The sequence below is a fragment of the Pseudonaja textilis genome, chromosome 8, assembly GCF_049901715.1.
Source record: "Pseudonaja textilis isolate UNSWEBS1 chromosome 8, rPseTex1.2, whole genome shotgun sequence".
Lineage (NCBI taxonomy): Eukaryota > Metazoa > Chordata > Lepidosauria > Squamata > Elapidae > Pseudonaja > Pseudonaja textilis.
Window position 1 is genome coordinate 42,751,567 of NC_141997.1, and position 27,295 is coordinate 42,778,861.

Genomic DNA, 27,295 nt, shown 5'->3' on the forward strand with positions numbered 1-27,295 from the left:
TTAATATTGGTGGAAGTAGTTAATTTGATTCTTGGTGAGAATACAAATATACTTATGCTGTTTTTTTCTTAGCAATGGTATAGAAATATTTTTGCCTTGCATTTTTCTGAGACTTTTTAGTTTTCTAAATCAACAACTTTCCTCACTGCTGCCAATGAAATGAAATGGGCTGCAATCATTTTTTTCGAGCTGTCATTCGTTTTAATAAGCCTTATGTGTTTGTCCTTAACAGCTGATTGGAGTCTTCAAAGAAACCAATTGAAAAAAAACATATTAATTTCTAAATATCTTTGGTCATGCATTGCCTTGAAAAAATTGAGGATGGAGAATTATTGATCTGCTGTTAGCATACACGAACATTTAAAATGTGGAAATAGTGTGTTTTCTTCTGTGAAATAGGAATGACCTGAGTTTTTGTTATGTTAAAATACATGTAGCCTTTCCACAAACAAACAAACTTCAACTCAGGCTTCTAACTGAGTTAATTTAGCTTGCTGCTAAATCAAACAGAACTGGAACTATTAATCAAGTATCAACATCTGTGCTTTGAATTTCATTTTTGTATATGATGGGATATATTTTTTTTAGGACTGGGTCAAAAATATCCCACTCTGAATTAGGAAAGCTATTTTGCACTTTCCATCAATTGCATTGACTGCAACTTATAATGGTGTTTAATTGGATTGCAGTTTAGAAAAAAAGAAAGAAACATCTTTATATTTACTGTATCAATGTCTTCATTCATTCATCCAAAAGTAGAGACATGTTCCTCATCTTCAAACACAGAGAGAAAAGTGGTTTGCTGTTACTCTGTTTATCATTTTATTGCCTCTAGTCATTCATGCATGTTAGATGTTGATTTATGAACTAGAAGCCAATGCGGTGTAATACAGTTCACCAGTTCTCTCCTAGCATCTAACCACAAAGCCATTCCTGCCACAATAACATTCCAATTGCACAGTACAATTGTTGTGATTAGCCGGCAGCAGGTGCGGACGGCTGAGGGGAGCAAGGACTCAGATGAGGGGCCAGGACCATTAGGGGAGTGGACTGTTGCCTTCAGAAATTGTGGGGGGTTGGCAGCAGTGAGGAGGAGGTTCCTGAGGAACCTGCGCAGGGCTGCTTGCAGAAAAGAACTCCAGCAGCACGGGCAACTCAAGAGTAAGGCTGCAAGGTAATGGCCCTTCCTTCAAGAAGATAAAAGCCAGCTGTGAATCAGATGTTCTTTGTAGGAAGCAAAAACGTTTTGAAACTCCAGCCTCGTGGACATTGCAGTATCTTAGTTGGTATTTGAAGACTTGTGTTGCGAAATATTTCTTATCTGTGATTCTTGGCAGCCTCACACAGTTTTGGTGAGGTTTGTGCTTATCAAAGTTAATTAGTTTGCAACAGCCTTTTAACCGGGGATTCATAAGAATCATTAAAAGGTTTCTCTTCCCTTTGGTCAGTGTTTGTTTTATTGGAAAAAGGTTTGGGTCACAACAACAATCTTGGCACTCTTCTCACCCACAAGGCAGATAAATAACCCTAGGCCACTGACGATACCGGATTTGAATTAATGGTCTATATGGTCTGCAAAGGGGAAGGGCAGCCTTAAGCTTGCTCTGCCTTTCCAGTGTAAAGCATTTCATATTTTCCCAGTTAGAAACAAAAAATTGCTTAATGGTTCAGACAACCTATATTCAAATCCAAGTTGTTTGAATATGATTGATACAGTTGCTTATTGTTTTGCTGGTGGTGAATTGCTTTGTGGGGAGGGAGAATGTTCTTTTTTTTCCACTACGGTTTGTGTTGTACCAAATAAATGGAATGGAATAGTATAGAACAGAGAATAGAATGCTTGAAGGGACCTTGGAGATCTTCTAGTCCAGCCTCCTGCTCAAGCAGGAGACCCTATACCTTTTTGGGCTCCTGTGCCAAAAATGGCATGCGCATTAGTGCACATGTACTCACGTGCCAGCACCTAGAATGTAATGTGTCCCTCCACGCCACCTGCACATGAGCACACAATTCCCCCCTCCCCACCACCCCATTACCTGCACTGCGCCTCACAGCTGATTTTTCAGCTGGTTTGAGGTCTTTTTTCGGCCTCCCAGAGGCTTGGAAAAAGCCTCTGCAAGTCTTTTCGGGCTGAATAATATGCCCGTTTCATCACTTCCAGTATTATAGGAAGTGACAAAATGGGCCTATTCATCCTGAAAAGCCTTGCAGAGGCTTTTTCCAAGCCTCTGGGAGGCCAAAAAAGGCCTGAAACCTGCAGAAAAATCAGCTGTGAGGCGCACACGTGCGCAGTGAGGTAGGTTTGCCTGCAGCTTGCATGCCGGCACAAATGGTTCTGCGTGCCACTTGTGGCACGTATGCCATAAGTTCGCCATCACAGCCCTCTACCAAGTCAGAAAAGTGGCTGTCCAGTCTTTTCTTAAAAGTCTTCAGTGATGCAGCATGCACAACTTCTGAAGGCAAGTTATTCCACTGGTTAATTGATCTCACCATTAGGAAATTTCTCCTTAATTCCAGGTTGCTTCTCTCCTTGCTTAGTTTCCATCCATTGTTTCTTTTCTCTTGCCTTCTGGTGCTTTGGAGAATAATTAGAGGGGCTTCTTTGGGGTAGCCCCTCTAATACCAGAACACTGCTAACATGCCACCCCTTGTCCTTCTTTTCGTTAAGACTAGCCATACCCAAATCCTGCTCAGTTGTTGTTGCTTAGTTATAGAATTCCAGAGTGGCAGAAATTCCTGGCACCATGGAAGTTTGGTGGCACCAACAAACTTGTTTTTTTTTTCCTTTGGTTATGTATAAGAGAGGGCTGTGCTGAAGTAGACAGCTGGTGCAAACTTTATATGGTGTGTTTCCCCATGTGTGCACTTAGCAGATATTCAGCAAGGTTTGTGGGTTGCACCATTGTGTGGTTAATCATTCTTGCTTGGAAGCCTCCTGTCTATATTTCTCCTTGTAACGATTAAGATAAACATCAGTTCCTTAATTTAACAGCAGCTAAGGGGAGCAGGAGTAATGGCTGTATGCTGCAACAGTGTCCCCATAAACACATTCTTAGCAAAGTGTTATTTTTCTAGGTTTCAAAACTATTGGCCAGCCATGTCATCAGACCATCTCAGCTGCTGCCTGCAGGAGACTTTGCCTTCACTAAAAGTATACTTGGGATATTTATATGATTCTTCTTAATACAAAGGGCTGCAACAGACAGTTTGAACCTTGGTGTAGATTCCTAAGGTGCTAGGAGAATGCTGGGGAAATGCTGGCTATTAAGTTTCCATCTGCTGCCATCCCTGAAGTTCCAAACAAGCTGAAGGATCTGGATTGGTTGATATTTCTTTTTCTGTACATCCCAATATCTATTCAATTAAAGTTCTTTTTTTTAGAATTTCACCTTTAGAACCTCTAATTCCCAAAGAACCTCTTGGCTCCTGGATAGTTAACAGAGGACAACACCAACGAATCCTCCAAACTATTGAAAGTGGAGTTCCACCCTGAATCCAAGCACATTTTTCTATTAATTGGAAAAGTGGGCTCTTTAGAAGAATTATTAAAGTTTTTTTTTTCAAGTTGAACCCAGTTCTTGATGCATCAGCATTGACATACCCACACACTGTAGTTTTCTTGTGTTGGAAGGAATATCCATCTGGGTTCAGATCCAAGTGGGGAGAAAGACACTGGAAACATGGAGGCTGATTGGAAAGATGGTTTATTGATGGACAGGACCACATGGGTTTGAGGTCCTGGGCAGCTGGGCACATGGAGTGGAGAGAGAGTATTATTTATACCATCTCTTGGGGCTTGCCCTTGAGCTTCCTGTTCCTGTGGCAAGGACATGTATTCTATTGGTTGCTGTCAGACTCCCACAGGGTTATGCAGCAGTCATAGCTAACTTTGTAGGTTTTCTGAGTCAAGCTTGGTTGAAATTTGGGCTGATGCAATGCAGTTTCTATTGTGGCTGAATAGCTTTGCTGTGAAGGATAATCCCATCATCCTGGTGCTGAAGGCCTTTTGTCTTGCAGATAGGCTGGCCAAGTTCTGCTGGGGCTATTAAGAAAGATGGGGGCTGCTTTCCAAGAACATGTTTCTCCTTTAAGGAAATATAATATTCTGCTTTTTAATAATATTTCCCAAAATATTTCATTCTTCTAGGAGAGGGGTGGGTGGTTTACCATTCCCTTTTCCTTAGATGTTGCATCAACTTCTCAATCTAACCTATCACTCTGGGAGTCTGTGGAGGTTCTTCTTGCCCAACCTCCTTGATTTTGGGTTTAGCACTATACAAAACACTGCTTGAAAGTGACAGCCAAGGCTACTGCAGGAATTAGATAGTTACAGCGCATTCTCAAATTTTGATAGATCAACTATTCCTGAAATAAAGCTTTCTGTCAGTCCCTGGGTGACCTGACAAATATTCATATGGAGGTAAATCTCAAACAGAGGAGGTTCTAGTTAGCAGCCGTGTCACAACCTTATCTCCACATGAGATGGGATAAAAGCTCTACAGTTCACCCATGAGTTCTCTTACAGTTACTGTGGAATGTAGTTTCATTTTCAATTCATGTTTAAAGAACATTGGATCAAAATAGGATTATAGAAAGGAAGAGAAAGTTAGCATGATCCTCAGTTGACAAAACTTTTGCATGGAGTCAGAGAAAGAGACCTAGAATGTATGCTTCATAGGATAGGATAGGGTAGGGTAGGGTAGGGTAGGGTAGGGTAGGATAGGATAGGATAGGATAGAATAGAATAGAATAGAATAGAATAGAATAGAATAGAATAGAATAGAATAGAATAGAAGTAAGGGGTAGGGGTGAGGAGGGAAGGGAAGGGAATAGAAGTAAGGGGTAGGGGAAGGAGTAGGAGTGGGGGTAGGGAATAGAATAGAATAGGAATAGAATAGGAATAGAGTAGAATAGATGTAAGGGGGAGGGGAGGGGAGGGAAGAGAATAGAGGTAAGGGATAGGAATAAGAATAGGAGTAGGGAATAGAATTAGAATTGGAATTAGAATTAGAATAGAGTAGAATAGGAATAGAATAGAATAGAAGTAAGGGCTAGGGTAGGGTAGGATAGGGAAGGGAAGAGAAGAGAATAGAGGCGAGGGGTAGGGGTTAGAAAAGGAGTAGGGAATAGAATTAGAATTAGAAATAGAATAGAATAGAATAAAAGTAAGGGGTAGGGGTAGGAAGTAGAATAGAATTAGAATTAGAATAGAACAGAACAGAATAGAATAGAATAGAATTCTTTTATTGGTCTAATGTGATTGGACACACAGGGAATTTGTCTTTGGTGCAAATGCTCTCAGTGTACATAAAGGAAAAGATACATTCGTCAAGAGTCAAGAATTATAAGGTACAACACTTAATAATAATCATAGGATATAATAAGCAATCATTATCTCGAGGACTGAGTTTGGGTGGACAAAATGTTCCCGAGCTGAAGAGCGAGGTATGAACCAGCCCGACTCACAACCTCCACTTCAGGAAGTGACTTTAGGAATAAAGAGTTCTAAAGAAGAAGACTTTGTCTTGGAAGTTCCTGGCCGCCAGGAGCTCTGGACAGCCTAAAAATGCTGGCTGGAGTCAACCTGATCAAGGCTGGTTCAGAGTTTGCTTGGGTAAGAGCGGTCCCTGTGGTAAAGGAGGGGAAAAGATGAGAAAGAAACTCAGGATCACTGGATTTATTTATTTATTTATATTTAATTAGTTAATTAGTTTGTCAAGCATGTATGAGAAAACAAGTATAAGTATGGACATAACATATAAACATAAAAGTATAAACACGTATAAGTATATACATAAAGGAGTACGAATAAATGGGAACAGTAGGACAGGGATGGTAGGCACGCTGGTGCACTTATGTAGACCTCTTAGGCATGGAATGGGGTCCACGGTAGACAGTTTAAAGTTAAAATTTTGTGGGTTTGAGAGGATGTAACACAGTCAGGTAGTGAGTTCCAGGCGTCGACCACTCTGTTGCTGAAGTCGTATTTTCTGCAATCGAGTTTGGAGCGGTTTACTTTGAGTTTGTATCGATTGTTTGCCTGTGTGTTATTGTGGTTGAAGCTGAAGTAGTCATTGACAGGTAGGACAAAATTGTAGCAGACAATTTTGTGTACTAAGCATGAGGTCAGACCCTAGGCGGCAGAGTTCTAGGTTGTCCAGTTTTTTCAAGATCTTGATTTGGGACCCAGGTTAGGAGGAGCAGGTTCTTTTATGAGGGATCCTGCTTGGGTGGGCTGACTCCTTTGCAACCGGGTTGGGGGGGGGAACACCCGAGGGAAAATGGGGCAAGCAATGGGGATCCTAACGAGGCTGAACGCTGCTGGAAAAGCGCCCCCATGAAAGCATCTCTAGCAGAGAGAAACTCTTCGAGTGCTGGACAGCGCTTTGGAAAGAAAGTCAGGACCAACGCCGGAGAAGCCAGCCCGGTTGGGGGCGGCAGGGAGCTGTAGCACCTTCCCTCCTCCCCTTGCTCAGAAAAAGACCCCCGCTCGCTCATCACTCGCCCGCCCGCCCACCCTCCCTCTTTCCCCACCCGTTTTTCCCCAGCTACTAACCCAGAGCTTAAAAGCCCGGCAACTTTTCGCGCGGTTCCTCGGCTCCTCCTTCCCATCGGAGCGCAACATTCGGGGCGCTCCAGGTGCAGCCTCCGCCGTTGCTGAGCCGGGTGGTGGTGGGGTGGGGGGTGGAAACCAGGAGGAGGAGGTGGGGGGGCTACTACTTGGCATAGCGTGCTTTCCTTCCCCTTTTAGTCGCTCGGCGGCAGCCCGGCTGCTTCCTGCGCCTCGGGCGCTGCGGACTCTCCGGCGCGGGGAGGCCCTGCCAGCAGCCACCGCCGCCGCCAGAAAGCCTTGTCCATTCCGGGCTCGCCTCGTCTCAGTTGCCGGTAGCAGCGCCCGCCGTTCAGTCCTCCCTTGCGCGTCCCGGCCGAGCCTGAGAAGCAGCGCCAGCCTCGCCTCCGCCGCTGCAGGATGTCGAACTCGAGCAGGAAGGACTTTGACGTGAAGCACATCTTGCGCCTCCGCTGGAAACTGTTCAGTCACCCGGCGGCGCCCGCGGGCGGCTGCTTGCAACCGGACGGCAGCTTCGAGCACTGGGGCCCGAGCCAGAGCCGACTGCTGAAGAGCCAGGAGCGAAGCGGAGGAGGAGGAGGAGGAGGAGGCTTCTGGAAGAAAGCTTCCTCCGCCTCGCCCTCGCAGTCCTCGGCCGCCGCCTGCCCGCCGCCCTGTGCCGTCTCTTCCTCGCCCCTCAACGGGACGTCGCTGCCGGCCACCCGGCTTCATGGGCTGGCCGAGCCGCAAGGCCCCCCGACGGCCCCTCGCACCATCTTCTACGTCGAGTCTCTGGACGAAAGGCCAGGTGGAGGAAGAGGAGGAGGAGGAGGAGGAAGCAGCGGGGGGGACTTCGCTGAGTTCCCCCGCCCGGAGGAGAAGGCGCTGGTGCTGCGCGAAATCAAGGGGGAGCCGCTGCCCTTCGCCGATGGAGGCGGCCGGGCAACAGGTGAAGGCGCCGCGCACAGGTAAGCTTACTCGAGCGAGCGTTTACCCGGAGGAGCGCCCCTGGCCGGCCAAGGAAGACCAGATTCAGTAGTCCATCTGCATTTGAAAAAAAACAAAGGTCCCTCTTTTGAAGCCACTTGTCTGAAATAGTACCGGGTATCCAGGGGGTTGGACTAGAAGACCTCCAAGGTCTCTTCCAGCTCTAGTTTGATTGATTGAAAGCCCGACAACGTGCAGCTCCCCAGCCACGTTCCCTGCTGTGCCAATTTGCCCTGCCCTTTCTTGCCCAGTTTTGCTCAGTTATAGGGAGAAAACCCTCGCTAGCTCGGCCGAGCTTGACCCGGGACTTGGCGCGATGATGGGTGGCGGGCCGCCCTTTAGGAAACCGGGGACCCTTCGAGTTGGGATTCGTGTAGTCGGTTAAGTCGGCCGTTTCTCCGGCATCAGGAGGGAAGAGCGTCCCCTCCACCTGCCTTGCCGGTTCCTCCCCTTCACGTTGACTTTTGAGTGAACTGCGCAAAGAAGCAGGTCGGCTTCTCCTCCTCTTCCTCCTCCTCCTCCTCTGGGGATTAAAGAGGGCTTAAGCAGGCGTCCCTTCGGTCCGACCGCGCCGCTTAGTCTCGGTGGCGACGGAACTTCGGAATCTTTTTTGTCGCTGGAGAAGAATTGCACGGTCGCCTGCCGATCTGCTTGGGGAAGCCAACTCGTTTAGGCACACCAAGCATACGGTGGTGTAGTTGGGTTTTGCAGGCGTGGTATCTAAGCAGATGCTAGCAACGCTATGTCCAGTCGCTTTTGGACGGGTTTTAAAGAACTTTCTAGGTTATTCCGTGGCGAATTGATCACCAAACTGATAAGACAGAGGCAGCCATTAAGCGGAGCTGAAGCTATGTTTTAAATCGCTTCCAGGGGCAGTTAAGAAGTCCCGTCTCAATCATTCTCACTGGCACCTACAACATTTCAAAACTCAAACTTTGAGTTGTGTCATAATAGATTTGATGCTCAGGAATGCCTTCATTCTCATTGGGAGTTCTAGAGTAAACAGGTTTTTTTCTGTTTTCCTAAGTCTGCAAGAGAACTAGGCGTCTTGTGAGAAAGCACTCCATAGTCTTAACTTTTTCATCACAACTTGATATGCCCTGTCTAAAATAAATCCTTAACAGAGTTCTGCTTTAATAGTATACATTAGCACTTATGCACATTTTTTTTTCCACTGGATCCAGTTTCTTGGGAGTGAGCCTTGGGCTTAAGTTGGATTCTTGTGTAGAGGGGTAAGTAAACTGATGCAATCAGACAAAAATGTCAACATTGCAAGATTACACGTGGCTTTCCTTACTTAAGCACATACTTTCATTATCCTTAAGCACATACAACACTTTAATTATCCTAAATTGCCACAGACATTATTTCAAGATTTACTGTATCAAAAAAGTGAACCATTCTTAATTTTTGTATTTATACACTAATTTCCCCCCCAGAAAGTTATTAACATCTTGTCTGCCAAGCTCTCTTACACAGAATCCAATATTATTATTAATTAGTTGCAGCTTTGAAACTAATGATCCTCTCAACCTTGGCTCCTGTTTCTATTCAAAATTTAAAGAACTAAAATAAGTAAAACTTTTATATAAGTTGGACTGCTATTGTACATGGACATTCATACTTCTATGTACTGAAGGTATTTAGACAAAATGGAAAATTCCCTATTAGTAGTCCAAGGTTGCTGATTAAAAGTACTCAATAGGGAAACTATGCAAAGTTGTTTGTCTTATAAGAATTATGCATGGAAGTGCCTATGATTTCTGTATCCAATTTATTTTATTGATGGATTGATTTAACCGAATGGATTTAGAAATGAAATAAATCAAAGTGAAGGTCATTTAAAACAGAAGGAAAAACAAGAAAAACAAGTTTACAGATTTGGATAGCCCCACTTGGAACCATTCCAGTACATTTTTTTTTTTTTTACAAATTATTAGGAGACCTTTTGTTATTCCCAAAAAGTTGGAGTAAAAGCTCCATTAACAGCTTCTGAATAAATATGCCTGTATAGAGTTTCATATGTATTTGCTTAAAAGGTTTCCAGTTGGATTGGTAACACTTTTGCATTTTTTTTAAAATTTGAAACATTACTTCAAAAAGAGTATCTTCCTTTTTTCCTGATAACACTTAACAGAGTTGAAAATCAATCTTTCTTTCTTTCTTTCTTTCTTTCTTTCTTTCTTTCTTTCTTTCTTTCTTTCTTTCTTTCTTTCTTTCTTTCTTTCTTTCTTTCTTTCTTCTATTTATTTTAATGCTCTTCCATTCATTCTACCCCTGGGATGGCTTGACTTTCAAATTAGACTTAGAAACATTTCTGTTTGTCAGATTCCAACCAGTTGATTCGATCAAAGTTAAGCATGTTGAAAACCTGTTTGCTTCAGTGAATATTGACATGCATTCCCACCTATTAAAAGGCAGGAGACTTAAAGATTTTTGACTAGATCTGATATCAAAAGGAAAACCAGCCAAGCATAGTGGGAACAATATTTTATGTTGCTAGAAATAAAGGAATTGTAGGCCATGCCATTAGGATTTGCTGATGTATATGCTTTTTAGTGGAAATGTTTCTAGCACTTGTCATACAGCTAACCAAGCCCTGACTGAGTTGTCAGTAGTGTTTATTCAGGTGTTTAAATGATGTTGATATCCTGAAATATTTTATTTAGAATTATGACATTTCAGGTACATTGAATGTGCTTCACCATTATGCTCAGATCCACAGGGCTCAAATCCCTCCTTCCTTCCTTCCTTCCTTCCTTCCTTCCTTCCTTCCTTCCTTCCTTCCTTCCTTCCTTCCTTCCTCCTCCCTCCCTCCCTCCTTCCTTCCTTCCTTCCTTCCTTCCTTCCTTCCTCTCTCCCTCCCTCCTTCTTCCTTCCTTCCTTCCTTCCTTCCTTCCTTCCTTCCTTCCTTCCTTCCTTCCTTCCTTCCTTCCTTCCCTCCTTCCTTCCTTCCTGATCCAATAATAAGCTTTGGAGAGTATTGAACCATATTTTCTAAATTGCCTAGTGAAGTTTCTAACAATTAGAAATTCAGCTACTTTTCAATGACTTTAGGTCGTATAATCACAACTGTTTCTCAAAACATTCAGGTGAAAAGATTCCCCTGATGCTCAACTCACTGAGAACTGCTTAATTTTTTTTAAATGAATACAAGAAAAAACATCTGTGTCACTTCATTTGTCTTTCTTACTCACTGCTTGTCCCCTTCACACAGAGTACATACATTTCAAAGAAATAGAGTATATAAACATTTCAAAGAATAAAATAATGAATATTTTAAAACCATCAAACAGAAATATAAATATAAAGAGAGAGACTAAAAGGTAAACAATGCAGCACAACAGTGGGACATAGTTATGGAAAAGTTTCCTTCAACTTTCAAATGCTTCATTTTAATGAAAACAAGACTATGAAATTTAGGTTATTTATAGATTACTTATTTTCACTATTATAACCTGTCTTCCAAGTTCCCATACCAAAGTTATAGCTACAATATATTCCCTCTAATGTATGGTGCATATGGCTTGCAACACACCTTGTGGCTTAATTCTCAAGATGTTGTTTGCTTATGCAGAATAGGCTAAAAAACAGAACTGGATGGGAGATTAACTCCTCCCTTGCTCCCTGGAAAAGGACTATGAAAAGTAACAAGTGAGATTTCTTTTTTTCTTTTTAATGTATAAACAATCCTGTCTATTGCGCTGTTCCAGTTTGTTCAGCTTTTCTGTTTGGAAAACACAGAAAAGATGGCTTATTTTGTTGAGCCGAGTAGAATAGCTTCATGCAAGTCTGTGGGAAAATCTCAGCTCCTTTGCCAAGCTATGCAGGTGAGGAGTCTTTTTTTGAGCAATTTTTCATGCATATAATGATACATGAATCAATTTCAAGGCAGTGAAGCTAAGAAGGTGATTTTGTAATATACAGTTTGACTTCTTTTATTGAAAAGTTTTGTGGGTATGCATTTTCTTTTTCAAATTGGGAGAGCATCCAAGCATTCATAAGCATGTTGGTGATTCTACAGAATGACAGTCACGAAGTTAAAGTTTCTAGGATTAGTTTGTTCAGTTGCATTTTTTTTAAAAAAAAGCAGATTTTCAATTAAAAAAATATGATGGAAAGTGCCTTTGTATTCCTTTGCAAGATCAGTAGGTTAGGATGGTCCAAAAGCTCGGATATCTTGACATGACTGGCATAGATGTATAAGTCTATTTTACCTTCTGACAAAAACAACATCTGGCTAGGAAAAAAAAGATTTACCAAGAAACTTGATTCTTTCAAGTAAACATGCAGAATTTTGTGTTGTAAGTTTGCTTCAGGCACCCCTGGGGCCAGTAAGATGCTTGAAAGCAAAGGAAAACCTCAGGACAATTCGGTTCTATTTCATTCTCTTCCTGAGAATGTTTCCAAGAACGTGGCTGCAAAAGATTTGATAGAATTTTTTTTGAAGTCCTCAATGTGACACAACAAACTAGAGACACTTGTAGTTTTTGCACATTTTTCTTCCTTGCTGCTTCTGGCTGAACAACTATTGAGGTTTGTGTTCCTTCAAAAACAAACCAGATCTGTTTGAGGTGGAAGAGTGCTGTGGCTGCAAAATTCAAAGGATCACATTATGTCACGTTTTAGAACTGGCACCAATTCTGTTTCAAGAGTTTTCTGTTCTTGACTTCATATGACTGCTTATCTCTTTCCTTCGAAATGTTTCCTATAAATAAAAATGCTTCAAGATGTTGCTTTGCTGTATAGAAAATGTGCTTCCTATTTGCTTTTTTTAAAGTGGGGTGAGTGAGAGAGATGCTTGAAGGTTTGCCTTAACCAATCAGTATCTTACAGTTGGTTGATTAATTATGTGCCATCCAATCAATGTCAGCTGTTAGAGATTCCATAGATAGATTTTCTCCATCACCATCTATCCATAACTTAACAGAATAAGAGAGCTCAAAGGGACCTTGTCCAACCCCTTGCTTAAGCAGGAAGCACTGTACCATTTCAAAAAAAAAATGGTTATCCAATCGCTTCTTAAAAACTTCTAGTAGTGGAGCATCCACAGCTTCCAAAGGTAAGCTGTTCCACTGGTTCATTGTCCTCACTGTTAGAAAATTTCTCCTTAATTCTTAGTTTGGTTCTCTCCATCCATTGCTTTTCGTCCTGCCCTCAGGTGTTTTGGAGAAGAGGTTGACTCCCCTCTTCTTTGTAGCAGCCCATCCAATATTGGAACACTGCTACCATGTCAACCCTGGTCCTTCATTTCACTAGAGTAGACATACTGAATTCCTGCAGCTGTTCTTCGTATGTTTTGTCCAAAGATGTACTGTCACAGAGTCCATCCATCTTGCTTGTGATAATTCCTTCCTTCTCTTTCCTTCAATCTTTCATAGCCTCAAAGCAACCTCCAGAGATCTAGGTTTGGTTTTGTTTTGTTGCATAATATAACTGAAATAAGGTAATTTTACCCCAGTCAACCACATAGACTGTAATCCTATAGTGAACATCATGGTATATAACCTGGAACTGAGTTTGTAGATACATCTTGTAGCTGAATTTGTAACTGTTATGCTATAACTTTTCATTATTTTTACATGTAATTACTTAAGTTGAACTATGTCATCTATTTGTGTGTGTATATATGTGTAGCACAAACATTTTAAAGTATTCTACGTCACCCACAGCAATTATGAGTGGCCCTGTTCTTAGTTTTCATAATTAGTGAAATCAGACTTTTTAAATAATTGTATAAGCATTGGAATTCAACTAATATTAATTAAATTTAAAGAGTCCAAAAAGTTGTTTTTATAGGTACTGAAGAGACAACTTTTAAAATCATTCTTGGCTTTAATTCAGTCCTTGAATAAAATATAATTACTACTTCTTCATCATTTTCCTGGTTGGTAAATCTAAAATAGAATTTGTAAATAAAAGCAAGCACAATTACTCTTTTGTTATGGGTGTCTAATCCTTATTTATAAAATAAATAAAGTACATTACAATAAATATTTCAGTATAGCCATTTATCCAGCCTAAGACAGAAATGTCATTAGATGAGAATTAGCCTGACAGAAACTATTTTCAAATTTTTTAATGTTTTCAGCTGTGGAAGGAACATAATGTTTAATCTACTTGAAATAAGCTTCCAAGGTGTGTATCAATGAGCTCGGTTCATTTCCCAGTATCTGAGCTACATAAACAATAGAAATGGGCAACACCTGAAAGAAAAAGAAAATTGCCAGTTCAAAATAATGTTTTCAAACTACCTTTAAAACAAGGAATTAAGATTTGGACAACAGAGACCCAATCATTTGGCCTATATTGTCTGATTCCCCTGTATTGTCTTTTAATTTGTATGGTGCTAGCTTTGGAGCATGAGTAAAGGATTTGGCCTGGGGCTCATTCCATGCCTCACTTCATCTGGCATATCTCTGTAGGAACAGCTCTTTTGCAAAGTGTCAGCTATATGGAGAAAAGGTGATTCCCCCCCCCTCCTACTCTGAAGTATGCTCTCTAATTCTGTCCAATGTGTAAAGAAAAAAGCTATACTTCAAAGACAGTTTGTGAGTTGGGTGACATACAAGATGGATGGATGGATGGATGGATAGACAAAATTCTTAACATCAGGGAAGGTGGGAGCTTATTTCCTATTTCACTGGTGGAGAAAAAGAATGTGAACTAGAATGGTGCTTGTTGGAGGTCCATTTGAAGTGGCAAGGGATGACACACCAAGAAAATGTGTTTCACACTGCTGTGGATGGTCCTTGGGTCAAACGGTCAGGCTTGAGGCTGAGGTTTTCAACAGACCTTGAACTTGGATTAGAAGAGCTCTTTGCTAACACTTCAGCTGCAGACTTTAATTGCTATTAGATATTGCCTGTCTCTTTATTTGTCTCTCTATTTGTCTGTCTGTCAGTCTGTCTATCTAGAACTACGTTTTTAGTAAAACATTTTTCAATGTGATCAATATTAATTGGTACTTGTAAGACAGAAAGCAGAGTTAAATCTATCTATCTATCTATCTATCTATCTATCTATCTATCTATCTATCTATCTATCTATCTATCTATCTATCTATCTATCTATCTATCTACTTACCTACCTACCTACCTACATACCTTATCTATCTATGTATCTATGAATCTATCTATCTATCTATCAGTCATCTTTTAAATTCATTCTTTTTAATCTTTGTTGTGGGGGGAAGAAAAGTCGATCAAAGCTATTCAGATTTAAAAAGTTGATTTGAAACCAACAAAAATTATTTCCAAAGGTATAACTATTCATTTAATGCCATTAATTACAAATTGAATAATTCTGAACCTCTGATCAGTCCAATGAGAGCTTATAGGAAGTACCCATTTTTGTTGTGAAACTTGCTTTCAAATTCTAGCCCGGAAATTCATAATAAAAGACAAAGTAGATCCATGAGCAGGATTGTTTACAATATTCAGTCAGGGAAATGAAATAATAATCCTTCCATTCAGTTGTTTTAGTTTCATTTGATTTCATGGTTTAGAAGAAAATTTGTGAAAGGGAACGGTGATAATTTAAAAGATTTCCCAAACAGAACGATAGCTTTCATGCTATAATTTAACTTCATGGTTTTCAAAGACCCAAACTTCCCCAAATCAGGTATGCAAACACAAATCCCTGAAAAAATATACAGTTTTACTATTGTAAACCATTTGGTATGCAGTGAAAGGCATTTCATCCCCTGCCTAGAACTTGATTATATTAGCAAGATGTTCCCAATTTACCGAGGGATTAGTTAATGAAATATATAATAATATAACAATTTGGAAACACTGATACACAATGGCAATCAGGATTACTATTTCCATTTATTGCCTAGAATGGCTGTAAATCAACGTGAACGATCATTTTGCATTGAAGTCTGACTGTTTTTCATGTCTGAACCACAATTGGCTTTTTATTTCTATCTTTTCTTTGATAAGGTACCGTGTTTCTCATATAATAAGGCCAGGTCTTTTTTTTTTTTTCCCCCCCCCCCACAAATGGCTAGGCCGTCTTTTTGGGGGTGACTTAATTCCACCACCACCCAGCATCTTCAGGCGAGTGGGCGGCGACGGCTTGGATGTTGACCTCGGCGTTGGTGGGGCACTTTGTATCAGGGTCAACGCAGGCAGCACCATATCGGGGTGTGCCACAAAAGTACTTCCTAACAGCAAGCCCCCCCACCATTCCCCCCCATTTTGCATGTTTTAATATAGGCCTTAATTTGGGGAGAGGGGCTTAATTTCATTTCATGCCTATAAAACATGCTGGGACTTCCTATTGGGGGAGGCTGTGTTGTTGGAGAAACAGTGCACTTTCATTGTACATTATCGTTGTTTTACTCAAGTAAAATTTTCCATGTTGAGTATTATCCATTTTTTAAATCAATGCAACTATACTATTTCTGTGACATTATTTATAGTACTATCTCAGCCATTATAACCTTTTGCTTTAATTTGTTTTCCAAGAAAAGATGCTTTGAAATAAGGCCATAAATGTCTCCTCTGAATTCTTCAATGAATAAGGAAATAATTTAAGAAAAAAGTAAGGCAGGTTTCTTATATACCATCTGCCTAATTACCTGCTGAGTTAGTAAGTCAGCCTCTACACAGGTGTCATTTTAGAAATAAGGAATTTCCACTGTCAACGTTATTTCATGAGAAAGAGGCATTTTCTCCCCTGTGTATGCCACTGATAATTTCCATATTTTTATTAGCAACTTTAAAAATAACTTGAGACAAGTTTCCCATCATTTCAGATTTACAAAATGCAAGTAAGTGAATTTATACATTTGGAAGCATGTTTTCTTATGTGTTGTTTGTACGGGTTCTAGAGTGGTGTTTCTTAACTTGTCAGTTTGAAGACATGTGGACTTCAACTCCACAAGTTCTGCTGGGCTGAAGAATTCTGGGAGCTGATGTCCACACATCTTTAACCTGCCAAGTTTGCAAAACATTGTTCTAGAGCTGAGTCTGAGTCAAGGATGGGTAGAATGATTTCAGTTCAGCAATGATGAAAGTCTGAGAAATAAGGAATGAAAAGGATGCCCAGACAAGGTGGTGGGATAAGATTGACGGTGGAAATAATGTATGCTCTAGAACCGGGATCTGACTTGTGGACTTCAACTTCCACAATTCCTCAGCCAGCATGGTTGATTTAAGAATTCTGGGAGTTGAAATACACAAGTCATAAAGTTGCCAAACTTGGAAACTCCTGTTCTAGAGCATGAATTATTTCCACCATCTTTATCCTTAATCTTACCCCAATGACTTGTCTGGACACTTTTCATTCCTTGCTTCTTAGACTTTCCTCATTGCTGAACTGAAATCTTTCTACCTATCCTTGACCCGGCCTGTCTCAAACATTCTTGCTTATCACTCACCTGCCTCTAATGCCTCAGTTTCCAATATCTTCCTGCCTGCCAAGGGTACTGTTGACAAAACCATACAGATTTTATGAGCCTGGACTATCTTGGAAGATAGTCAACATAAAGACAGAAGAACTAAATAAATAAATATACCTAATGGTTGAGGAAAAAAGATGGTTACATTACAGGGCCAAGGCTGAAAAATACTGATTACTAGGCTACGTGCAAATGGAATACAGCCCCTGGTTTTCCACTCTCGTTTTATTTGGCCTTCCTGGACAAAAAGAGTCATGGGCTTGCCAATTTGCCAAAGGCATGCTTCCTAGATCCCACTAGATTGCATTGAAGGGTCCCAGAAAATTGCCTACACTATCCAATCTGATGAGATGGACAGATACTCTCAGTATATCATCTAGGTATAATGAATAGGAATCTATGACTGCACTTTCAGTCTACAGAAAAAGAAAAGTACTGTTGGGTCCTCATATTTGCAATGCCAGCATGAAGATGATGTATCTGGCATTTTAATTCAGCTTCCAAGCTTTCTATTCCATTGACGTGAACGTGACTCATGCCATAACCATTATTCTCTCCATACATTTTTAATCTTGAGTTTGGAACAGTGCTCAGCCTTTTATTATGCTTTTTTCAGTAAGAAAGCAAATGCTCAAACATTCATTCCGAGAGCCATATAAGTAATTGAGGTTTACTCTGGAATGGAAGGTGGGTTTACAGCTATAAAAATATATAGAAATTCATTGTGGATGAGTGCAGAGGAAAGTTGCAGGCCTCTGTCAGTTTGGAGTCAGACAGAGGAAAAGCAGATTAAGTGTTGGATGTGATCTTTATAAATAATTTTGAGTGATGAGTCAGGACAAAACCAGCATAAGTCCTGAAATAAAGTGGTTAAAAAGTACAATTTATCCCTCTCTCTTTGCAGTCCCAACGTTAGCAAAAGCAAGTTGAGATAGTTGAGCTCTTCAGGGGATTAGTAAAAGTACAGACCTCATATGACAGGATTACATTTTGTGGGCCCCCACACTCAAGTGTGAATCCAAAAGTTGGAAGACAAAACATTATCCTGGGACACGTATATTAACCTTAATATGTATGTATGTATATGCATATGTATACTCTTCAAAGAAAGAAAGAAAGAAAGAAAGAAAGAAAGAAAGAAAGAAAGAAAGAAAGAAAGAAAGAAGGAAGGAAGGAAGGAAGGAAGGAAGGAAGGAAGGAAGGAAGGAAGGAAGGAAGGAAGGAAGGAAAGAAATAAAGAGAGAGGGAAGGATGGAGGGAGAAAGAAAGAAAGAAAGAAAGAGGGGAAGGGAAAAAGAAAGAAAGAAAGAAAGAGGGAGGGAAGGATGAAGGGAGAAAGAGAGAGAGAGACAGACAGACAGACAGACTAAACTAACCATAGTGGAAGTCCGGTGCAGAGTGAACCAGAAGCATAAATACCAAAACTGAACAGTGCAAAGTTATATAGAAGAAAAAAAATGCTAAAAACAATTAATTACACATGTACAATCCTGCTCCATAAAATAGTCAAAATTAACTCTAAATCTAAGGGAGGTATAACTAATAAACATTTAGAGCTATCTAATTAGAAAATAGAGGTTAAGTTTAGGGTTAAAAGTTTGGGGAGATAAAAATAGCTGTTTCAGATTACAGGACTTGAAATGTTTATGAGCCTGGGCATAGACACACTGGTGGAAGGCTCATGTATGCATAACACTATTCTTGGCATTGGTTAAATATGTAGGGCTATAAAACTACGATTCTGTCGATATCTTGAAGTTGGCACAGGATTAACTACGGTCTGCATAGATGTAAATAGTGAAACTGAGTCTCTCCATGTCCAACATGTTCTACATGCTGTTGCACAGAATTTTAGAAGGGCAGGATCTCCTAAAAGTAGCCAAGAGATAAGGAAATAGCTTATGTGTCCAGAATTCATGCATGGGAACAGATTGATAAGATCATCACACACATAGACTCTTCCTCTCCATCTGTGTTATCGCATAAAGTTGTTAAGTGTACCCTTGACAAATTTGAGACAGAGCGATCCAGGTATAAATATACAGAATAAGCCTGAACGTAAATACAACCTGAAGCCTACAATAAGTACTTCACAATGATTGAAACAATACTATGTCTATATTTTATGAAGAAATGTCCTGGAAAGAAATTGAGGGATTGACCATTGTAGGCTACCTGAACTAAGAATCGGGAAATAATAAATATTATCCAATAAAAGACTGCTAAATAGGTTTTGCTTTCAAGTAAAATGAAACAAACAAACTGACATTGACAATAGACCAGGAAAGATGGTGTTGCAATAACTAAGATAACTCATCAAAAAATACTAGGGGCTTTGCCAGGTTGTGAAAGAATAGTCAGCTGTTCTCAGAAGAATTTGGAAGAGAAAATAGCGTGCTGAAGATGTTTCTTTATTAAAAATTAATTTCTTAAGTAACAAATTTGCATATTTGTTCTAGCAGTTCATTATGCTAGTACTTTGTGACAACTCATGTAGGGTTTACCCATGTAGCATAACTCTCTACATGTATTCCTGATGATTTTAGATTTGGATTGCAAATAGCCCCTACTTTATTGGTCTGGAAGTTGAGTTATGACAACTGGACTTATTTTCTTGTTGGTTTGAGATGTTTCACTACCTGTCCTAGCAGCTTCTTCAGTCTGAAACAAGTTGCTAAGATCAATCTGAGTAGGCAGAGAATCTTTGGGATGTGCCAACTCCTAAAATTCTCAAGAAACCCCCCTGTACCAACTGCAGAGTTTCTTCCCCATGTCAACATGACAAAATGTCAGTGAAGATTCTCAGTCACCCAGGTAGAATTGCCCGGAAGTTGAGTCATAGCAACTGGACATTTTCTTGTTGTTTTGAGGTATTTTGCTGCCCATCCAAGCAGCTTCTTCTTCCAATGACCCCCCCTGCCTGCTCAGATTCCTCTAATCAACTTGTTCGGACAAAAGAAGGTGCTTGGATAAGCAATGATACACCTCAAACCAGCCAAAAAACAAGTCCAGTCACTATGACCCAACTTCCAGACAATTCTACCTGGAGGACTGAGAATTTTCATCACCTCACTCTATTAGCTTTTCTCAAGGCCCTGAACACCTGACTCTTTCCCCAGACAACCTCAGGTGGGAATTCTATAATGAGGACATATGTCGGATAGTTTGCTTTTATGGAGCTTTGATCCAAGTTTAGTTGGTGTTGGTTTTATCACAATTGCTATTTTCCAAAGCACCAGAAGGCACTGCAAAAAACAATGGGTAGAAATTAATCAAGGAGAGAATCAACCTAGAGCTAAGAAAATATTTCCCGACAGTGAGAACAATTAACCAGTGGAATGGCTTGCCTTCAGAAATTGTGGGTGATCCATCACTGGAGTCTTTTAAGAGACTGGGCAGCCATATGTCTGGAATGGTATAGGATCCCCTGCTTAAGGAGAGGGTTGGGCTAGAAGACCTCCAAGGTCCCTTCTAACTCTGATGATGTCCTGTTCCATTCTAGTTTTGGTTGCTGTTCACCAAAAGTTTCTGAGATAGATGGGCAGCCATATAAATTGGATTGATATCTATCTATCTATCTATCTATCTATCTATCTATCTATCTATCTATCTATCTATCTATCCAACAAAACAAAACAAAACAAATAAATGCACCTTATGTAATTTTAGTTTGTAATTTTGCCTTTGTATATAAACAATAAAATGCTGGCTTGCTTAATTTGTACTTGTCATTCAGGACAGTGGCACAAGTTGCATGTAGCTTTACAATACTCTAAAAGCTGCTGAGGATTTCAATATGATTTAACTTTAGATGGGTAAATAAACTGTAGCTGTTGACCTGATTACCAAGTACATAATTATTTCTGAATGAACATATTAGGGCTCTTCCATGAACACAATTTAACCTTGTTACACTTTTTCTATTGATCCATGTTTAATAGGATTTAATGCCACGGGGACTCACAGTACAGCATGCTTACGTTTGAAAGGGTGTTATAAGAATTTCAATATAAAGCAGACTTTGAAAAGGAGCTTGTATCTGGCACTAAATATCTTCTTATCTGCCAAGCACCACCATTACTGTTTGACCTTTTCAATGAAATTGCATTTTAAGCTTATGATTTTCCTGTTTCCTTTTTGTATTTTTTTAAAGTGCCCTACAAGCATAGAATGTACAAGAAGTTACCACAAACAGCTACAGTATGTTCTTCTAAGAAAAAAATGTGAATGCTTCAGATATATGTATCAATTGCCAGGATATTACAAGGAAATTAGGAATTAAAGGAAGGGTATTTAGAGAAGTGCTCAAATCATGTTAGCCATAGATTGCAAATATTTTAAAAGCTTCAAAGAAAACTAATTTTTGGCAACTGTCCCTTGTCATGCTGTGAAGGGACAGATATTTTCCTTGGTAGGTGGAAAGTCCTGGTGGAAAACTGACAATTGCCTCAGAGATGTGGATTTATTTGAAGGATATCTATGGAGGTTCTCAGTCATCCAGATCATGGTTGTCCCAAAAGTGCTTTTTTAAAATGCAAACTGGAGTTGGTTTTTCTTTGAAGACATTTCGCTTCCCATCCAATAAGTTTCTTCATTCAGTTCTTGAATGAAGCTTCATGAAAAAGGAATTCAATTCCTTCTTCATGTAATAATACTAAAAGGCCATTGTTTGTTAGTCACGAAGTCATGTCTGACCTATCGCGACCCCATGGACAACGTTCCTCCAGGCCTTCCTGTCCTCTACCATCTTTTGGAGTCCATTTAAGCTCATGCCTACTGCTTCAGTGAGTCCATCCAGATACCTCATTCTCTGCCGTCCCCTTCTTCATCTTTTCCCCGCAATCTTTCCTAGCATTAGGCTCTTCTCCAGTGAGTCCTTCCTTCTCATTAGGTGGGAGTTTCTTCTTCAGGATCTGGCCTTCTAAAGAGCAGTCAGGGTTGATCTCCTTTAGGACCGACCAGTTTGATCACCTTGCAGCCCAAGGGACTCGCAGGAATCTCCTCCATCACCAGACTTCAAAGGCCTCAATTCCTTGGTGCTCAGCCTTCCTTATGGTCCAACTTTCACAGCCCTACATTGCAACCGGGAAAACCATAGCCTTGACTATATGCACTTTTGTTGGCAGGGTGATGTCTTTGCAACAGCAAAAGGCCATATAAGCACTTAAATTGAGAATGTGTGATATAATATTGCAGTATTGCTTTTAAGTTCAGCTGGACATAAAACTCTGGGTGAGTTCATGGATACGCAACTTGTACAGTTCACAAGTATGGACACTCGATTTTAATATTGCCAGAGAAGGTGGTAGTGCTGTTGTATCCTGCTAGTCTCCCGTCTCCCATCCAATATTCAACTGATTTAGATTCTGTTGCAAAAAGGCACCTTAGAATACAGATATAGTATTTTTCTGTATCTTACATCCCAAGACCACCCAAACCCTCTTTATTGATACTGAGATGAACAGCAAACTACTTGACTTCCTCTCATTTCTTGACATGAATCTCCAATGCCACAATTTCCACTCTCAGGATTATCCTGACTGGGCAGGGAATGTTCTGTCTACCCATTATAGAAGACTCTACATTAGGGATGTCAAACTTGATTTCATTAAGGGCTGCATCAGGCTCGTGTTTGACCTTGGCGGGGGGCAGTGTGGGCATGGCCAGAGTGGGTGTGGCCAGCTCAACATCACTCGTGTTGGGGCACCTGCGGTGGCCCCAGCATTTTGCCAGTGAAAACTGGCTCCTGAGCTCTGTTTCGACTGTGATAACCTTCTGCAACCCTCTACCAGCGAGAACATAGCTTGGGAATACAACCCATGGCCCTCCTGAGCTCCGTCTTCAGCTGTGATGGCCTCCTGCAACCCTCTGCCAGGGAAAACAGAGTTGTGAATGCCACATGCGGCCCTCCTTAGCTCTGTTCTTGCTGGCAGAGACACTGCGGGCCGGTCCTTGCTGTTTCCAGGGTGGCCCTGCAGGCCAGATCTAAGTACCCCCATGGGCTGGATCTGGCCCCTGGGCCTTGAGTTTGACACCCCTGCTCTACACGAAAAAGAAATAATGCAATATCAATTTTAAAAATCAGCTCAGTTTGGAAGGTGTTAGGTGTTGCCCCTGCGAGGATCAGACCATCATAAACCTCCCTTTTACAAACCCAAAAAATTGAATTATGCTTTCCTAAAAAAATGAGATGGCTTGATAACCATACACTATCTCTTCTTTTGCATATTATTCATAGTAAAAAAATGCCATTATGTTCTTTGTTCTTCAATGCAAACTAAGTCAGAAACAAGTCACCAAAACAGAAACTTTATGGTTCAGTCTACAGTATGCTAAGCAGGAAAAAAAAAATCCAGCTATTCATTTTACACACCCACAAACACACACCTTCACAAACACCCTCCCCCCATCTATACACATCCACACCCGCACAAACAAACCCTTACTAAAAAATCAGTAAGGTATAAAAGCATAGATTTTATATAAAAATCTTATATAAAAGCATAGATCTGTGAATGTCATGCAATTCTTAACATAAAGATGTGCAAAGAAATTCAGAAGGAGTTGACACTTACCTGGAAATTTCATATTATGGGATAGAAACCTGGGATTTGGAGGGTGGAAGTATAAGAATCTCCTCTCTGGATAAGTATTGATTAGTAATATTTTATTATTTTAATGGCCATAGATGATTATTTTGATGAAATCTCATGTTTCATTTTCTGTGACTAGATTTTTAGCAAAGTTTCTGCAAAAATTTCTGCATAAATTAGGAGGAGAAACAGAATGAGAGGCTTCTAATAAATCAGATTCATGAATAAATGTGCGTGCTTCGTCTGGATGATTGATGCTCTCTTTCAGCTGAATGTTTCAGAACCTTCATTTCAAAATTAACATTTTATAACTTTAAACCTTATGAAAAATTTAAAATCTGGAATAAAAGTTTAATTCGCCCACTCAAGCTATCTTCTATATGTATATAAAAAAAAACTATCTGAAATTTTCACCAAGTATTAAAATTGTTCGTATTATGGATAACAATCAAACAATTGTGGTGATTGAACAGATTGGAAATGAAATTCTTTATTTAAAAAAAAAATCACTTTACATTTATGGATGTTTATATGTGTAAGTGTGATGTATCTGTACATTATTTCTTTTGGCCTGTCTGCTGAAGCTTCATAAAACAGACATATTGCCATTTTGCTAGCATTTTTCACTCCTTTTTTGCGTTCTAAATCCATTCATTTGATAAATATTAAGTGTGAAGTATACCAACCTGTTCATGGTCTATGGCAGAGTTGCCCAACCTTTCTGTGTCGTTGGCCCGGAGTGCTGGGGGGGAGGTATGTGAGAAAGAGGGGATGGATTGGTGAAAGAAGCGTGTATATGTGTGTATGTGTGTGTGTGTACACATACATGTGAGCACCTGTTGCTTGCATGAGTGGGGTTTTGAGTGCCTGCAATGCTCACACAGGTGAGACCCCAATTGCCCGTAACACTTGTCACGTGGCCTGTTTGCGAATAGACTGCCAGCCAGTTGTGGCCTATGGCTCACAGGTTGGGGACCCCTGGTCTATGGAGCATTTTTCTACGGTAGAGGTAGTCCTCAACCTACAATAGTTTGTTTAGTGACTGCTCTAAGTTACAACGGCATTGTCAAAAGTGACTTATGACTGTTTTTCACACTTACGATCATTGTGACATCCCAATGGCCATATTATTTAAATTCATATGCTTGACAATTGACCCATATTTATGACAATTTGTGTGATCCCCTTTTGTGACCTTCTGACAAGCAAAGTCAATTGGGAAGATTTAACCACCATGTTACCAACTTAACAACTTCCATGTTTCACTTAACAACTGTGGAAAGAAAGGTCGTAAAATGAGGCAAAATTCACTTAACAAATGTCTCACAGAAATTTGGGCCTCAATTGTGGTCATAAGTCAAGGACTACCTGTACTTCACTCAAGATAGCCATGGATGTCTTCTGCAAGTCACAACGAATTCCTAAGTCTTTCCACAACAGATGTGTATTACTGGACAAGTCTCTTTTCAAATTCCAAATATCAAATAATCAAAACACACACACACACCAAAAACAAACAAACAAACAAAAAAAACCTGGAGATATAGGAGACAAGTTCTTTCCGGCAAAAATATGAGTGTGGGAATTTCTCCCCTTGTAAAGTATTGTATCAGAAAGCAGTAAATGCCTGACCTTTGGTTGAGTAACAAATAATTCAGCAACCATGAAGCACAAACCTTGTTAGTTTATAATTAATACGTAACTTAAAAAGGTGTTTAGTGATATCTCATCTAGGCTTGTAGCAGCCATGAAAGAAGCCATTATTTCCATTTCAGTCAGGGCTGAAGCTAAGAGATAATTGTCGGTAAGACTAATTAATGTCAAATAGAAGTTCTAACAAGTCCTAGTAATTATATAGGAGCCTCTTCAACCTAGCAAAAGCCAGCACTCTGCCTCCTCAGGTACTAAACTGGAAAGAGTGAAGTGTTGCTTGATTAGTTTTCCCATACTGATCCCAAAGAAATGTCAGAGCAACACAATGTGGATTGTTCTATTTTGTGAATTGAAGATATGAGTTTAATGTGGTCAGCTCTAATGATAACAGTATATCAAATATTAACATGATTGAGCGGGTTCAGAGATATTTCTTGAGAATTTCTCTTCCACTCCTTCACTAACAATAGAATTCTCTATGCCTCCAAGCTTGAAATTTTGGGTTGGACAATCTAGAACTGCACCACCTGCGGCCCGATCTAAGCATAGTACACAAAATTGTCTGCTACAACATCTTACCTGTCAACGATTTATTCAGCTTCCTCCATAATAATACATGGGCAAACAATCAATACAAACTCAAGGTAAACTGCTTCAAACTCAATTGCAGAAAATACGACTTCTTCAACAGAGTGGTCAACTCCTGGAATGTTCTACCCAACTCAGTTGTTATAGCCTCAAAACCCTCACAAGCTTCAATCTCAAACTGTCTACCGTCAACCTCATCCCATTCCTAAGAGGTCCGTAAAGGGGGTGTGCATAAGTGCACCAGCATGCCTACTATCCCTGTCTTACTGTCCCCATTCATCTGTATTTACTTCCTTTGTTCTTGTTTATATTTCATACCTGCTATCTTGTACATGTTTGACAAACAAACAAATAAATAAAATAAACTAATTGTTCCAAGCACATGTGAGGGCTGGGAGCAACCTTAGAGATGCTTTTACAGTAAATAAATCTTAGCTATGCATCCAGTTTAGTTGTTTAGTTTAGTTTAGTGTAGTTTAGTTTAGTGTAGTTTAGTTTAGTTTAGTTTAGTGTTTAGTTTATGGTTTATGGTTTATGGTTTATAGTTTATAGTTTAGTTTATAGTTTATAGTTTATAGTTTAGTTTATAGTTTATAGTTTATAGTTTAGTTTATTGTTTATAGTTTATAGTTTAGTTTATGGTTTATGGTTTATAGTTTATAGTTTATAGTTTATAGTTTATAGTTTATAGTTTAGTTGCCATGTTGGTGCAGTGTTTAGAATGCAGTATTGCAAGGTAACTCTGCTCATTGCCAAGAGTTTGGTCCTGACCGGCTCAAGATTCACTCACCCTTCCATCCTTCGGAGGTTGGTAAAGTGAGGAGCAGATTGTTGGGGGCAACATGCTGGCTCCATAAACTGCTTAGAGAGGGCTGTAAAGCACTGTGAAGTGGTATATAAGTCTAAATGCTATTGTTATTAGTTGCCCTAAAGAGAAAAGGGAAGTGCTCTTATTTAGGATGTGTTTTCTGTTCTTTGATTTAAATTTAAGAGACAATCTGTTGAACAGGATTCAGCAAAACATTCCCCACACACCCACCCTGATTCTCATCAAAATGCACATTCCAATATTATATAATAATTTACCATAAACATAGACATATTCTAAACATAAACTTACTAGAAGCTATGAATACTTAAAAGAGTAACGGAAGAAATGGCATCTTGATTAAAACAAGAGCATTTGATCGATGGTGCTCGTAAAAGTTCTACAATTGAACTGAGATTAAATTTTTAGGTCGTAATCAAATATACCTTCTCACTTGGGCAGCATCTGGCTCTGGAACATTATTGTTGATGCCCTATTCTCCTTTAATACCTCTTGTCTCCTTCTTGATGTTCTTTGAGTTTTTATTTCTTTCCTTCCCTTTTTCTCAGAGAGACTGTCTCAGTGCCAATTCGGGAGATGAAAATTCAATGTTCTTTTACTTGTTGCTGGCATGTTAATTCATTTAGGCCTGCAGAATTGGATTTCCATGTTTGTTTGTTTTTTCCTCTTCTTCATGGGGTCTATGA

At 40.0% G+C, this 27,295-nt stretch overlaps 1 protein-coding gene across 2 annotated transcripts in view; it reads left to right on the forward strand.

The window, feature by feature from the left end:
* The first annotated feature begins 6,827 nt into the window (after positions 1–6,827).
* The window catches only part of KLHL1 (kelch like family member 1), a 122,473-nt gene continuing 102,005 nt past the window's right edge, over positions 6,828–27,295 (forward strand). For both annotated transcript variants that reach the window (XM_087938034.1, XM_026705382.2), the window contains exon 1: positions 6,828–7,518. In XM_087938034.1, coding sequence (XP_087794160.1) covers positions 6,971–7,518 — 548 coding nt within the window. In that variant the 5' untranslated portion in view covers positions 6,828–6,970. The remainder of the gene's footprint in view (positions 7,519–27,295) is intronic.